A 17,126-nucleotide genomic window follows, 5' to 3' on the forward strand; every position below is an offset into this window, starting at 1 on the left:
GTTGGCAGTGAAGCAAGTGGAGTGTATATATCTGTGGAATGTCCAGGATGGGAGGAAGAACCTTTGTCTGTTTAAAAGAAACTTGAATAGCCTTGAGTAGCCATGAAGTTACAAAGTCAATCAGTGAGGGTATCTCCATAGAGGCATCCTCTGTTTGGGAGGTGTTAACTGGCCCTTGATTGCTTGCTGTCTGGAGTTTTCTTGTTTCTGAGTTGTGTTCATTATTTACTGTCTTGATTCTGGTGTTTTTTTAATACTGGTAACCGGATTTTGTTCATTTTCATGGTTTTCTAATTTCTGTTGAAGTTATTCACGTGCTTGTAGTTGCTGTGTAGTCTGACATAATGGTTGTCACAGTGGTCCAGAATTTCTGTGTTCTCAAATAGTATTCTGTGTCCAGGTTGGTTCATCAAGTGTTGATGACTTCTCTGGTTGAATTAGTCTGCAGTACCTTTCATGATCTTTGATTTGTGTCTGAGCACTGCATTTGGTGGTCCCTATGTAGACTTGTCCACAGCTGTGTGGTATATGGTAGACTCCTGCAGAGGTGAGAGGGCCCTTCTTGCTGAATGTAGCATTTGCTGGATTTTCTTAGTGGATCTGTATATAGTTTGTAGGTTGTGGTTCTTCATCAGCTTCCCTGTGCAGTCAATGGTTCCATTGATGTATGATAAGAACACTTTTTCTCTGAGTTGATCTTTGTCTTTACTCCCGTGGCTTGTTCTTGGTCTTGCAGCTCTTCTGATGTCTGTTATAGAGTACATAGAAACATCCTTGTCTTGGAAGAATCCTTTTTTGCCAATTGATTTCAGAGATCTGCTGGCAGAACAACCTTCTAGCTCACTGGTTCTCAGCCTGTGGGTCCCCAGATGTTTTGGCCTCCAACTCCCAGAAATTCTAACAGCTGGTAAATTTTTAATCTGGGAATATGTGATACATGGAAATGGTGTATAATTGGTTGTTTATTCGTTCAGTCACTTCCGACTGTGTTATTACTGTTAAATTAAGGACAGTATAAAAACATGTTGAAAGAAAGATTGATATTAAATATGAGAAAGAACAGTATATCAGCTATTTGAGCAAATATTGGAGATGTTTTTCTATAAAAGGGGAAGAACTGGGTTTGAATTGTTGCATATTTCATGTCTATCATTACTCACCAATACATAGGTGAATTTCCCCACACAAAAGCATAGACAGCACAAGTTTAAATACTGTTTGCCCTAAACAGGTAGAATTGGTTTTTGTGTAGAAAAGATTGTGCAATTTATGCTACAGCCTTGTGTTTCAAAGCCACTTCATCTTTGTGCCTCATGCCTACAAAAGCAAACTTTGACTTGGATTTTTCTTTTTGTCTCCGACAGCCTTGAGCAAAGAAATTGCACAGATTAGAGAGCTGAACTAGTTTTCAGAGGAAGGCTCATACTTAACCAGATTCATGGAAAGGCAAACTCAAAATAATTATCAAAGGCCTGTCCAATAATAGCACTTAGACTAATCTAATTTTTGTTTTGGAGCCCTTTCTTAAATGCAGACAACAAATCAGTCCCTCCAGTTTATGAGACTAATTAAAGCTCTTCCAAATGCTACATGGCTGCAAGCTGTTTGATCTGAAATACGTTTTGCCTGTACGATTGTCTGTGTTGATACTATCACTAGAACAGCATTTCAGTTTACTGGGAATGCTGAAGCCAGAAAATAACACAATGGTTTTTCTCCTCAATTCCAGTCCATAATTCATTTGAAGGTCATCCTGGTTTTTTTGGAACTGTGCAACAGTGTGGTCCAAGGATGGGGGCAGAGTCTCCTCCTGAGCCATTTCATGCTATAATGCACCCTTATTGTTTTGTGTGTATGTGGATAGATATTTGATATTTGATATTTGGATGATGGGATGGAACCTCTCTGGCTTAAAATTTTTGCTCTGTCAATTGTCATATTGCCAAATACTTAGATTTCAACTGAGCATTGGATGCTTTCCATCTTACATTGCTTGCCTAGAGTATGCATTCAAGCCAAATACATCTTTCACACTAGATATTGATTATAATGAGGCTAATTTGGGGGGAGGGGGAGTCTGAACTGCCTTCTTGCATTTTGAAGTGTGGAACTGCATTAAAAAGACAGTTGGATTCAACATCCTTAAAATGTAACACAGATACTTAGTTCCTGTAAACCTGGGAAGTGTGGATCATTGATAGACAATAATCTATGCAATGCAACAAAATGGTTACTGTTTCAATCCATATGTGCCAATTCCATTCCTTGTGAATGTTTCAGAAACCCAAAGCTAAAATGTAGAATTACTGTCCTTAGAATAAGTGTAGAAGCAAAAATGTCATTTGGAAACATACATGATGGGATTTCTGGCAAGAATTTCTTTGCTATCTTTATACTCATTTTTTCCATTGCATTGCAATGGAAATTTGCTCTTTTGTTTCTCTTTTTTTATTGCAAGGAGATCTTCCTCTTCCCATTTAATATTTCTTTTTCATAACGTCTTTCTTTCTTTGGAATGCTGCTGCTTTTCTTCATATCATTGAGAATGCTCTCCATCAGATTTACATCCCTACATTTTCTGTGATGTAAATGAATGGATGAGGAAATGATAGGACATCGCTCTTTTGCTGCACTGCTCTCATAAGCAGAAGAACAAGACCCTACTCAGAAAGAGAAGTAAATAACTGTGGGAAATGCTCATACATCAACTCTTTGAATCATCCTCACACCAGTAGAGAGAAAAATCTCTGCACTGCATGAGACAAACTGTGAACTTTCAACCCCAATGTGCTACATATGTGCTTTAATTTTTTTTTTGCTCTATCACAGATGAATATTCAGATTTGTTGATGATTAACAATACTGGTCTTTACCATCCTTTCACTTAATTATGATAGAATTTGACTAGGATGAGAAGCAAGAAGATTCAGTACAAGAGCATAACATACCTGAATCTGATAAATATGGTAACAAGATTCATCCTTCTGTTTTCTGGATCTGACAGATGGTTGATTAGTTGTACATATCCTGCAAGTAGATTTAGCCTTCATGTCTTTTTTTGAACTGATAATATACATATCCATTTGGTTGTTATTCCTGCTTTTTCTTGTGCAGTACAAGAAAAATACACATTCCCTCAACTTGATATATTCTCAAAATCAGGAATATTTAGTTATGCTTGTTAAAATATGAATAACAGAATTGAAATTCAAGAATGCAGCTTGTGACTCTTTACTCTCTACTAGGAGGAAATACTGGAGTTAGTAGCATAGCATATATTCAATATATTAGTTGTTCTGGCATCATTACAGCTGTTGAAGTGTCCAACAACAGAAAGCATCATGAAAACTCTACTGAAGGCCAGCATATTCCTCAGGAGTTCCCTCTGTGGTGGCCACCAGAAGAAAATGAAAGAAGGCAGACCACAACTTTTGGCTATGGTAATACACTGCAATCTTTATGCTTGGTGTTTCTTTTAGACATGATACTTCACATGCATTTTTTATATACATGTACGATGGGTTATTTTTCTTCATGAGAAAATACTTCTACTTTGTTTTATGAATTTGGCTTGCTGGGCTTGAAAGCCTCAAACAAGCATTTTAGCCAGCTCCAACATGGCATATGTTGTGCTTATGCAGTGGTGCCGTGAACTGAGGAAGTCATGTGAATGTGAATGACATGTGGAACTTTGGCACATTGCCGCATTTGCACTGGCATGCAGGAAAGCTCAGCAGCACATGTCTTGTACACTCAACAGGTAGCCACATGATGTCTGCTTCAGCTCATGGAGTCAAGATATATGTACACACCCATCAGCTATAGCTAAAAGGACCCATTATTCTTCTCTTGCTGTAGACCAATATAGCAATATCTCTTAAAAAGAAGGCCCCGAATATCAAGCTTTCCTATGGTCACCTATGAAACAGATGTGCTTATGCAAAGGGCAAACATTTTAATATGTGACTGTGAGAAGTCATTGAATCATAGAATCATAGAGTAGGAGCCTCCATCACACTTTGGGCCAGAGAGTTCCACCGCTGAACAGCTCTCACGGTGAGGAAGTTCTTCCTAATGTTCAAGTGGAATCTTCTTTCCTGTAGTTTGAAGCCATTGTTCCACGTCCTAGTCTTCAGGAAAGCAGAAAACAAGCCTGCTCTCTCCTCCCTATGACTTCCCCTCACATCTTGATAAATGGCCATCATGTCTTCTCTCAGCCTTCTGTTCTACAGGCTGTAGTCTTTATGTTGTCTTCCACAGAACTGTATATAACCAATATCCTTTTTGAAAATTATAGTATGGCTTATCATTTTAAAAAAATAACTGTGATTTCATTACTAAATAAAGTCATTGTTGTGTAAGTTTTTTAGCAGGTGTTCGTTATGCTTTTCTAATGTAATTGGAGGAGAGTAAATAGTACTATATTGTTGGAATATGATTTTTTTCATCATTTTCAGTCATTAAGATTTAGTCATGGCTTCCTTCTTTCTAACTCTCTTTATCTTGGGTTTTTAAAGTTCCAGGCAAATCTAATCATATATTTCTAAGAACTTCCACAAAGGCTTGTTGACAGGAAACTATTATCTTGTCAAATATTGTCATTGTGATTCTGAAGTCTCATTGAATCCAGAATGATGTTGCTTTGACATTCTTAATTACTATAACCATTTTTTTCCACAATGATTATTTTTAACCTAGTGTTGTTTGAATGGTTTTCTGAAGTCATCCAATGGTGAACATCTACGATCAGATCATGAATCATTTTCTAACCTGCTCAACTCTCTTTTAAAATGAGAGATCAGAAAAAAGTATTTTCTCAAACTCAGGGGCACTTTTTATGTGTGTCAAGTTTCCATGCAATAGAAAAACAAATCTACATGTTCTAGGTATTCTGCCAAATGGCTTCCCATATTAACATCTGTGTAACTAGAGGTTGCAAATGATGATGGTTTTGAACAGCACCATTCTCTTTGAACTAGAAAACAGTAGTTCTAATGCTCATTCAGAAGTCTCTGAGGAAAGCACAATGCTTTGTATTTATTGTTCCTTTTTAAAGAATTCTACACCATATAAAGTTTGCACTGGCACATAAAACAAATCAAAGCGTCAATCAGGCATAAAACTTAGTTGCTAAAAATGAGCCCCCTTTCTTTGGCTAATTAGAAATGGGAAAGAGAAAGAGAGAATAGGACAAAATGCTATTATGGACCTGGTTCTATTGGGGATTCTTTCCAAGTCTACTTTTGTCAGCAGGGGTTTGGGCTCTCATTTTACCTCTCCATGTGCAAAAGCCTTGCATGGAACCAGTAAATAAAAATCTTGACAATAAGAGTCTTTAAAGGGAAAATGTTTCTAATAATAACAATAACAATAACAACAACAACTTTATTTTTGTATGCCACCTCCATTTCCCCAAAGGGTCTCGGAGTGCCTCACATGGAGACAAGCCCAACCATAAACATTTTCCCACCCTCTTTTCTAGCAGTAATGAGTATTATAAGCCCCAAAATAACAGAAGTAGAAATGTAATAGGAATCAAATTTTATCCAAAATTATATGAAGTCAGAATCTAGTAATGCAGAAAAAGGAGCTTTGTGTCTTTGTTAGACACTGCAGGAAGGGTATTATGATCCTGTTTTCTGGCTCAAGTTGATTCTGTTGTTGTCAAGGGCGTCATCCTCTTTCCCCTCTAATAGTTTTATAACTACCAGCAAGAAAATCAGAATATATTGGTCTTTCTTTCTCATTCCTCTTCTGAAAGATTCTACAGAAAAAAGGGTTTTTCAGCAAAATCAGACAACCCATGGAGGATTTAAAACATCTTTTTCAATGTTAAAAAGCCACAGTTTTAGAAATGATGGTTTGAATTTTGACATGCCAAAGATATGTACACGTTTCCAATAGTGTTTCATAATAGATTTTATCCAAGGTATTCCCCAAAATAGGTCCATTACTTTGCATCATCTCTTTAAAGCCCAGAGTAAAATCTGAACACCCATCCTACTCAAGTAGAAGCTACTAATCATTATTGCATCCAGATAATAAGTACCCTTCCTTAAAACAGAGAAGCATTTTGTCAGGTCCTAGTTTATTTTTCTTACCCTAAGAAAATATCTAATGCATTAAATATAATTTCTAAATAAATAAATAAATAAATACAGGAAACTATACCTTGGGTCCCATGCTCAGAAAAAAGTGGGATATGAAAAGAATAAATAAATAAATATAAATAGCTGTACTATTTTTCATCAGCAAGGTAGGGCTGGTGACAATTAAGCTTTTTGGACTGTGATGTGAGATAACAGGCAAGTAAAGCAGACATGAAATAGTACTTACATCTGTTACTGGTCCTTGTTCTGCTTGAAAGCATGGCCACAGAAGCTGAACTACAATCTTCATAATTTAAGAAAAAACCATTCATATTTCATGTACTTTTTATGCAATTTGTATCTGACTATGTCCTGAGATGCCTTGTAGGAACTAGAGCAGGCATCACATTAACACAGAAGGAGGACCCAGATAGACTTTATGTTTATTTGGTTTTCTCACCATTGACTTTGCTTTATTAATGTCGAGCTCCTGGTTTCCCAGTAGATCCCTATACCTTTATAGTGACTTCTCCCTTGTGTATACATACAAATTATGTTGATTCTTCTGAGTCTTGTTATCCATGTGAGATGTTCATGTAAGGAAAATTGGAAGAAATGTTGCTTTCTTGGATGAAGCAGCAAAGCCATCCTTTATCCTTTCCTGTTACGGTTGGCATACAAGTTTTTTTTAATTCAAAAAGGCATTAATGGAAAGTAGCTTTCTTAGGCTGCTTCCAGAAGTATTTAAACCTACAATGAAGTGAGTTTAAGAAACCTGCTTCATCGTGGGTCTTAGTCCCCACAGGGGCCCAAAAGATCTGGGCTTTCCCAGGGGATTGGCTCCATTCTAGCGTGGTAACTACCGTGGGCACTCCCAACTCCCCAAAGCCTTAAAATAAAATAAAAATTTGCCATGCTTTTTCTCCAGAGGCCTCCTGGCACGTAGAAATGATGTTCCAGGAGGGGGGGGAGAGAGGAGTGAGGAGGGAAATCGCTCCTCTCACCCTGCCTCCTGGTGCATCATTTCTATGCACCAGGAGGCCTCCAGAGAGGAGGAATGGCAGCCTGGTAAGTTTTATTTTTTAAGGCTTTTTTTTTTGGGGGGGGGGAAGGTGTGAGATGGTGGGGACTGCCCCCTGGGTAGTCCCAGGACTACCTGGTAGTCAGTCTCAACAGGCCCAATACATCATTAGACCCAAGCTTTTCAAGAAGATCCTGGTCTAATGGGGTATCAAATTAATTCGGGACACAGGAGGGTTTTCCTCTTTTACTCGAGGCATCGTTTGGACGCCTCAAGTAAAAATCCGACAGGACCTGCATTTTGTGCTCTGTGTAGAAAGGCCCTTAGAAAATGTTAGCTTAACTTTTTTTTAAAGCACAGCTCATACAGCTATTGTCTGAACAGCTGTCATCCCTCTTCAACATTTGCAGGACACAAAATCAATCCAACAACAAAGAAATTGCTCTGTGTTCTTGCCCAGTGTTGATTGCAGTAGGAAAAAGAATGAAATTTTAAAGATTTTTAAAAATACGCTCATATATACTTCATAGTGATATCAGAAGGCATCGTATTTATATATGAGAGTGGATCCTCCTACATATAATTAAATTTCATTTATTCAGATATTGCAGTAACTGTTCATTTGAACTGACCTTACATTCTGTCTTACTTTCAAGTATGGTACAGTAAAACCCCGCTCGTCCAAGCCTCCGTGCAATCTGAGCGGGTGAACGGGGAGGGCTGCAAAGGCCCTCCCCGTTCAACTGCTCGCTGGCTGACTAGGTGTGCGAGTTGCTAGGTAGATAGCAAGCTACCTAGCAACACGCACGGGGCACTTGCCCCTTGGGAGGTGCCCCCTGCGTGTTGCTAGGTAGCTTGCTATCTAACTAGCAGCACGCATGGCTGGAAGCCTCTCCGTTTGGTGGGGGCTAGGACCCAGGGGAGCAGCACGCTCCCCTGGATCCAAGCCCCGGCTGAACGGAGAAGAAGCCTGGTAATCCGAGTGATCTGGGTTGACCAAGCTGAGGTCCTCCCATTTAACTCGGACTACCGGGGTTCTACTGTATATATTTGTGATGTCCACTGTTCTCACAATCATCAGATTTCTTTCTATCTGTTGGTTACTCATATTGTTGGCAACATCATGTAGTCTTCTGGTTGGACATCTGTTGGTAACTCTTATTGTTGATAATTATTATTATGGATAGTTACACCATGCAGTTTTCTGGCAGGCTATCCTCAATCCTTTGGCCCAGCACTACAATGTGATGTGAGAATATAACAGGCTATTGCGGGTTAAATGCTATTGATATGTTATTAAATGTCTCTTCAGGGTCCTTTCTTTCTCCTACCAGTGTCACTTATTGTCACTTTCATGACAATTTATGTGCAAGATGTACAGAAGACATCTGTAGTTGAAGCAAAAATACTATAACTTTGTTACTATACCTAGCTGAAAATGTTCTTGCATCTTCTTCACTCGATTGAAGCCATAGGCCATCACCCAGATTCTTACTTGCTCTGGAAGACCCCTAATCATTTTTTGGTCTTAATCCTATAGTTAGTTCTGGCTTCTAATTGACTGACTCAATTAGATTTACCTATTAATTTTCTCCCAATTCAACAATTGATTCAATTAATCCACAGTAGTTTCTTGGAACATATCTATCCTTCCTTACAAGGAGAAAAATTCTGTTTCTTATTCTTCATAACAACTCAGCTTTGGAAATGGTACAGCAAATATAGGAAGACAATGAAAAAATGATAGGATTTATTTGGATGAGGGAAAAACGGATAAAAAGATCAAAAGCTTACCGTCGGTTTACATCAATAAATCACTAGATGAGAGTTCTGAAGAAAACGATGATGATGGTGGAGGTGACGATGATGATGATGATGATGATGATAGTGAAGAAGGGTCTGGACATATAAATCCTGAAAGAGTTATTGAGTGGGACAACAGTGGTGATCAGGAACTACAGCCATCGAATACCAGTAAGAACTAATTCTGCAAATGTCTGCCATGTGAGATGGTGAAAGTCAGTACACTTTTCTCAGTAATACCTTGTACTTTACAATACAATTGTAGAAACATTTTAACTGAGCCTGGTTCCAGTGCAGTGAGATCTAGTTTGGAATACCATTCTGGTCTTTATCTAGTATTTGTGGTGCGAATTTGTGTTATAAACATTTACTTGATCCTCTCCATATTTCAGTGTTTAAAATATGGAATGAAAATATTGATAATCATATTCTATCAAACTTTCTTTCTGCTATCACTTTGTTGCCTTTAACATGCTCGTGGCTTCTGATGGGTTTTGGAAATGTGCAGTTTCTGTCTGTCATATTTAATCGCTGGTCTCTGACTTTTTTGAGTTAATCAAATGAGTTACATAGTAGCACTCCATAGCTGAACAGCTCAATACTTTGCTGTCACTGAAATGCAGTGGTGGTTGGCTTTTAGACTTCTTTTTTTTGTGCTGGTGATGGTAACTAATCTATTTGCTCTGTTTCTGAAACTGTTTGTATGATTCTCCTTGCTCTGCAGGTTAAAATGTAGTTTAGTAGATTAATCAAAGTGTTTTTATTCACTTGTAATTCTTTGTTTTTGTTGTAGCTGATAGTGGTGAGGGGAGGAAATTTGATTGCACTGAATGAGTCATACACATTATTCTGAGAGGGGTAATACCAAACCATAAATCAAAAGACATATTCCAAAGATGATTGTGTGTATTCACTCAAGGTTACATATTTTCTGACATAACTTTATACAGCATTCAAATTCGGGCTCCGTAACACTGGTATTGCCAACTTTTTAGTTGACCTTGATTTTGTGCCTTTAGCAGAAGTCCAAAAAAGAAATTTATCCTAATTACCACATCTCCATCTCACAAAAATATGAGTTTCATTTTTTGCAATGCAGTTTGCTATTCAAAGTCCAGAAACAAAACCCATAAAGCATTGATGACAAAATTGTGTTATATGTGAAAATATTGGTACACATAAAACTTGAGGTTTAATGTAGATGCTTTCTGAAATTGATTAATGTTCACCATGACTACAGTTTTGCTAGGTAATGGTATGGAATGTGGCACCATTATCTGTCTGAAAACAGAAGAAGTAGATCAAACTCATCTCTTCCACACATTCTTGATGATGGGTGGACGAGGAAGGCATTTTCTCCACTTCACATAAACAAAAGAACTTACATTACACAGCATAGAAATGAGCATCTTAGGACATTATATCTGAAGGTGGGAAAACATTAATTTAGTAGTTGTGTGGTCGCTGTGGATTGAATTAAAATACTCTGGGAGAATAGTATCAGATAAATAGGACTAGCATAGTAATCTCTAAAGATTGTCTTATAGATGGAAAGCTTGACCGGTCTGCATGAATTTGTGCATGTTTTTTAACAGTGACTTTAATTATATGTATCTTGCAAATACCCGTACATAGAATCCCTCCATGATAACAACAGCATTGCACCCATGAAATAAAATGGGAGCAATGCTAGTTGTTGGTGGTATATGATATATACCAAACAATATACGTATAATCATTGTCACAACAGCTGTGGTCACAAGCAAGGATGTTAAATATGAAGATTCAACCCATGAACCATTGCTACATGGTGTATACTCTGGAAAGGGAAGTGATGTCAAATATTCAACAAATGGCACATGGACAGCTATGCCACATGGACATCCACATCTGGCTGATCATGAACATTACTCCACAGCTACTGGTATGAGTAATTAAGCACAATCTGTTTTATATTGGTATGAAATAAAATCTATTTTTTTGTAATATCAAAACCTAGAATTAGTTAATAGAACTGCTTTCTAGTTTTTGCTGGTACTTCATATGGATATCATAGTCTGTGATTGCTTTAAAAAGGAAAGCAGTCATTTCTTGCCCTATATGTTCTGCTTCCTCTATCAAAACCATGAAACCAAAAGCTCAAGTAATATTTAACTTTAGGTAAGTAAGAGTGAGTCAGAAGTGCCAGCCTGAATTTATTTCTGTCCCAGAAGTTCCCTAAAATTTGTAGAAATTCCAAATGGGTGTATCATCCATGTATGACCATAACTTAAGGCAGTACTTTCTGTGCAACAAAGCCACACTCCTGGCTCAAAACAGCTTTTTATTGGGCCAATTTTCCACAGATTTGCCATTCCATCACTAAAAGTTTTGTTGAAAAAATGGCAACTGCTTAGAGTAAATGATTTGCTACTCTCAGGCGACTAGGTTATTGTTTCTAAGGAGTCAAAATCCCTCTATCACCAAGCTTTGAGTGGCAGAAAGAGCTGTGCTTGAACGAGAATAATTATATTATGCTATCAGTTGTTTGTTACTATGGCACTGGTTTGGCTCATGGCTATCAGAGCTCATAGCTGTTAGAAAATCTGCTTAAGTCAGCTCAATATGTGACAGTGGAAAATATTTTTTTAATATTCTCCTTGATTTAAATAGACAGTTATTTAAACCACTGTATTGGCATATTATCATACAAATGTTTTAAACCTGAGTGTATAGTTCTGTCAGCATTAACATGTGAACAATTTGTGTACATATACTTTGTTTTTCTGTGATGGTGTTGACATCTTTTTTGGCAGATGATGGGCTACTTTTCTGTTGTACTGCACAGCACTTTCACTGGCTTCGGTGGTTTGCCTTCAGCTGTTTGTGGCTATTTCGTAATAGCTAAAGCATGTACTTAGACTCAAATCAGACCATTATTTTTTATGCATAATGTCTTCTGCATTTTGTGATGCATCATGTTTTCTGCTGAAGAGTGGCAAATGACTTGACTCTGAAGGAAAAAATCTAATGGTGTGGTGCTGGTGCTGGTGTTGGTATTGGTGGTGGCTCAAGATATTTCTGGATTGATCTCCTTGGATTTAAACAGCCACACCCTTACAATAAAGATACCTACCTATCGAACTGGTTGAACTTCATCCAAACTACAAATCTGCATTAGCTAACTGAACCATGGGGCTTAGTGTCTGAAACAAAGTCCAAGAATTGAAATATCAAAATGATAAGAAGAAAAAGAATACCACAACAGAGAAGTTTTGTGGGCTAGAGTTGCTATTATGACTCCAGATGGTACAAAGTTTTGACGACCATCAAAAACTGTTGATAGATCAGTTAAGAGTGTGAGCTGTTGTCATTTTCTGCTGCCTCTGTCATGGTTACATCTATCCTTCACTTGCTCATGGTCTCTGGGGCACTCTCTGAAAATCAACAACTTGTTGAAATTATGGCGATGACAATTGGTGGCTGTAAATTCACCCGTACTTCCTAAACTTTAATCTGCTCTCTGCCTCCTCTTGCTTATGCATATAAATGAAAACACAAGGCTTGTGTTTTAAAAAATGAGACAAAGAGAACAATCTGGATTGTTGTTCAGCAAGTATAATATTGGAACTGATTCCAGACATCATCACAACAGCTGTGTCCCCCAGCAATGATTTCTTCAAGCAGGAAGAGTCAAATGGGCTTTCACAAGATGGCAATCATTCTGGATTGGAAACCAAGGATACAGTACTTACAACAACTAACTCTTCACATATATTGCATCCTGGACTTGTTCCCTCAAAGGAAAGAGAGAGTACCCTGGAAAATGAATCTTTCCATCATACAGGTATCAGTATGAATAATGAATTGTCACACTCTAATTAGAACTCATTTTCTATCTGAATAATTCCATTTCCTGAATCAGGTTTCTAGATATGAGGTCATATAATTTAAATTAAAAAAATACATCTTTTATGAAGGTTAGAATTTTTGCAGAAATTATTTTTACAGAGAGGTGACATTTTGAAATAGTGAAATTTTTGGATGTTTCAAGATAAGAGAACTCCTAAGCATGGAGCCACTTTTCTGCTTTTTTCTGTCATAATTGTTGGGTGGATTTTTTTTTCATTTCAAGAAGAAGGGTGGAAAAAATGTTGGGTAAAATCATAGGTGTAAATTAAAGATGAAAACTGCTGGTGGCACCGCAAAATTCCAGTTTATTAACATTTGTGGAGGTACAAGAAAATCCCCGTTTGGTAGTGTCCTTACTTTTCATTCCATTTTGTAACTATTTGTTTAGAATTATTTACTAAATTAACAATTTAGATCTTTAAACATCATAAACATAAGAAGAAAAATGAAAGCACAAGCACAGGTAGATTATGCTTCTTATTTTTCAAAGTTGTGGAACCCAAATTATTAAGGAACCATCAGAATGATGGGTTTGGGTGATAGCAGAACTTCTGTGAGAGCTACTAAAGCCCTTAATTCCTGTAGCATTCATATTCATGTCCATTTGCATCTCAACCACAGATATGCCAACATTCTCAGAGCAGGCCTTGAGACTAGTATCTTCTTTGTCAGAGCCTGCCCGTGTCATTTTGCATGAGTCAAATGAAGCTCCTTCTCACATAGAATATTTTATGTATAAAGAAGCTGATCAGATGAGAAGTTGAATTTTACTTGATGGCTACCAGTGTTTCATGAGGGAAGCAGGCTACTTTCGGGATATGGAGCAGTGCAGTATGTTGCATGTACAGTTATATTGTCCAATACCTCTTCACTTCCCCACATTATATGGGATCTGCTGCCTGAACCTAATTTTGCTTAATAGTAGAACAAACTGTGATCAGACTCATTAATGGATTGTCTCAGTCACAAAGTAAATGCTTCACAGCCACAAGGTCCCAGGTCTAATATCGGATCTACTATTCATAAATCAGATAACAAGATGCCAAAAATTATTTACCTGACAGCCTATTTCAATTTAAACTAGATGATTTTGAGCCAGTCATATGAACCCAACCCTCTTTATTATTTGATCATTTTAAAGTTTTTTTGTTGTTGTTGTTTTAAAAAAACACTTTGCTGTTGTCCTGGTAATTCAATTCAAAATCCAATTGACTGCCTGATTTTTGCCACAGCATAATTGTTTAAACTGGATAGTTTGCCACTTTGAGTCCCTATCTTGGGAGAAAGTTGGGATTAAAAAAAAATCTATAAAACTTGATATCAACCTTTTGTAATCAGTAGAGCTAACTGATTATATCAGGGAACTGTTGATTCTATTAACATTTTCCATCCAAGTGCTTTGCCTCCATCAGTCTAAGAATTAGTCATTCTATATCTTTCCATATAAGAAGAAAAATTATACCTTTACTTGGTCCAAATGGTGATTAAACAGCTTCCTGCCTGGAAACTTTTGAATGATGCTGATCTGCACAGGCCACATGTAGAGTCCCTGCTTACCAAAGCAGAAATTATGCTAGGAACTCCTGTATATCTCCTGAATGCATAGGATCCCTAAAAGCAGAAGCAAAGCTCTACATCAAGGCTATTATCTGTTGATCATCTGAAAAGGCAAAGTAGGAAGGTATTTACTCTTACTTTATCATAATCACAACAGTTATATTCTTCAATGAAAGTGCTCAACATGGAGAATCACATCAAGACCATTTGCAACCTGTGGATACATCTGGACAAAGAAATAAAATTAGTTCTGCCACAAACAGAACAATCAGTGGTGTCCTTGAGATACTTCTCCCTCCAGATGAGAGTGATGATGAAAATGCATCTTCTCAGACAGGTACTGCCAGCAAGAGTATAATCCATTCATATGTTTTGACTGCCCAATATAAAAGAAATAAAACTCTTTTATAACTAGAATTATAAATTAGAGAGTCAGAACAAATGGTGTTTAAATAGTTGAAAGATGAGTCTGCATTAAAATATTACCAAGTAGCCTTATATGTTTTCCCTGTCAATTGCAATTTTGGAAAGAAAGAAGGAAGCAAATTTTATTGAGAACATTGGGTAGGAGGTAATAGATAATCTTTCTAATGCCATAGTCCCAAACTAGATCCCTGGCACCCATGGCTAGTATTTGTATTAAAATAAATAAATGCATAAAATTGGCGATGAATTCACATATCTGCATCAGTCAGCCATGTCTGTTAGACCAACAATACCTAGTTTAAAATATTATTCTAATGTTCAAATATCGCAGTTACTCTCAATGTCATTGGATAATAAGATAAAATGTCCATTTAATAGTGGAGTGAAGGGTGTCACTACTCTTATTATGCTTTAAAATGGCAGACCATCTCTGATTATTCCTCACTTCAGAAAATGCTATGAAATTCATGGTATCATCATAAGTTGGCAGATGATTAGTCTTGACATTTGTACCTGCCCTTTTCTCTTCCTAGTGCATAATATGTGTCACTTCCACATTTCCCTTCTATAGGCCATAAATAATTACACGCACACACACACACACACAAAAATCTAATTTAATAAATGTTTGCTCATTCCAAACATTCACTTGATGTGCTTCACATATGAAGAAATACTATCTGGGGAAACACCATTTTTCTTTTTGTGTGCTTGCTTTTATAATCCGTTTTAACTAGGTTATCAATGAGTCACAAAACCTTGTGGATTACAGCAATTCTATTGACATTAAATGGCCTTTAAAAGTGTTGTTTAAATTAGCACTTAAAGTGCTTATTCAATAAAGTAGTGTGTGAGATACTTGACCTAGTTATAGATATAAGGAAGCCTAAGACATTTTCTTTTGGCTCAGTTTTTGAGTGCTTATGCCACTAAGAAAAAGTGCAGGGCTCAAAATATAACCCAAATTATGTTTTAAAGAGAAGTGCTGCAACTATTAAAATGCTTCATTATTAAAGCAGATGTGGTGTCTAACAATGGAATAAAACATGAAGAATCTACTGAAAGATCACTTTCTCATGGTGTGCATTCTGAATGGACCACTGAAGAAATATACCTCACAGACACATCAATCAAAGCTATTCTCCCTGAAATTTTGCATCATCCAAGTGAAAACGAACATAATAATGAATCAGTTTATACAGGTACCTGTCTGAAAAGCAACTTTCCTTTACCCATAGATCAGTTTATTATTGTTCCCTACAAAGGAAAATCAGCAGGAATTGGAATTGCAGCCTTAATTAGTGGTATATTGCAGTATAAATATAAAATATAATTGTGAAAATGTGCCATTCATGCATCCATTACTATAACAGTTGTGGATGCCACTGATGATACTAACCACGAAGATTCTTCAAACAATACGCTGATCCATGGAATCCATTCCAGCTGGAGCCCGGAAGACCGTTTTCCTGCAAACACATCTGGAGATGATGTTCTCCCTGACATCATTTCTCCAAATGAAAGCACGATTGAAGGAAATTCAGAAACATCTCATACAGGTACAAAGAAGAAAGTTCAATTCCACATTGTTCAATGACTCTATATGTGTTTGATTCAATTATACTCACCCTCATAGGTCATAAAAACTGCCCAAGGTATCGTGTAAAATTTTTAAACAAGAGACAATTATAATCAATTAGACAATCTCAAAACTGATAAAATGCCAGCAATTCACAGCGAGCATACATGACACAGAAAAAAGTCAGAACAAAGTAAAAATTCCACTACAAGATAGTATTCATTAGGACTGGGAGACCAGTTGTCCTGCAGATGTTACTGGACTACATTTCCTACCAACCCCTGCCAGTCTAGCCAATGATAAAAGAGGATGAATGTGATAGTTCATCATCATCTGAAAGGCCTCAGGTTCCCCAGCTCTTCCATGTGTGCCTCTCTATGAAGAAAATTCTTGTGTAATCTTAGATTGGGTACTGATATTTCTCCCTGTAATGTGGAGCACAGTTTTAACGTTAAGTTAAGGTTCTACTTGCTTCACTTAAAATTCAAATTGTCTCAACAAACCTAGATTTCTGAACCTCAGAGAATTAGGAAGAAGATTGTTTCATGTATCTGAGCTTAGTTTTAATGTAGGGCACAATTTAAAACTACACAATAATAATTTATCAAATGTATTATGAACTTTCACTTTGCTTTGTCTTCTCCATGCTTTAGTTTTCTTAATATGAAATATAACTATTTCTAATCATATTTTATAATCTTCATTTCTGTGATCAGATGTCCTTAACATGCCAATGGTTTCATATGAGTTTTAGAGAGTT

At 36.9% G+C, this 17,126-nt stretch overlaps 1 protein-coding gene across 13 annotated transcripts in view; it reads left to right on the plus strand.

Annotated features, from left to right (window-relative positions):
* The window catches only part of cd44 (CD44 molecule (IN blood group)), a 93,928-nt gene that overhangs the window by 60,969 nt on the left and 15,833 nt on the right, over positions 1–17,126 (plus strand). For 3 of the 13 annotated variants that reach the window (XM_062967870.1, XM_062967873.1, XM_062967876.1), the window contains exons 7-13: positions 3,312–3,440; positions 8,932–9,084; positions 10,664–10,837; positions 12,533–12,739; positions 14,519–14,698; positions 15,804–15,989; positions 16,161–16,346. In XM_062967870.1, the coding sequence (XP_062823940.1) occupies positions 3,312–3,440; positions 8,932–9,084; positions 10,664–10,837; positions 12,533–12,739; positions 14,519–14,698; positions 15,804–15,989; positions 16,161–16,346 (1,215 nt within the window). The remainder of the gene's footprint in view (positions 1–3,311; positions 3,441–8,931; positions 9,085–10,663; positions 10,838–12,532; positions 12,740–14,518; positions 14,699–15,803; positions 15,990–16,160; positions 16,347–17,126) is intronic. The other 10 variants (XM_062967871.1, XM_062967872.1, XM_062967877.1 and 7 more) reach the window with 10 other exon arrangements.

The sequence above is a fragment of the Anolis carolinensis genome, chromosome 1 (assembly GCF_035594765.1).
Source record: "Anolis carolinensis isolate JA03-04 chromosome 1, rAnoCar3.1.pri, whole genome shotgun sequence".
Taxonomy (NCBI): Eukaryota; Metazoa; Chordata; class Lepidosauria; order Squamata; family Dactyloidae; genus Anolis; species Anolis carolinensis.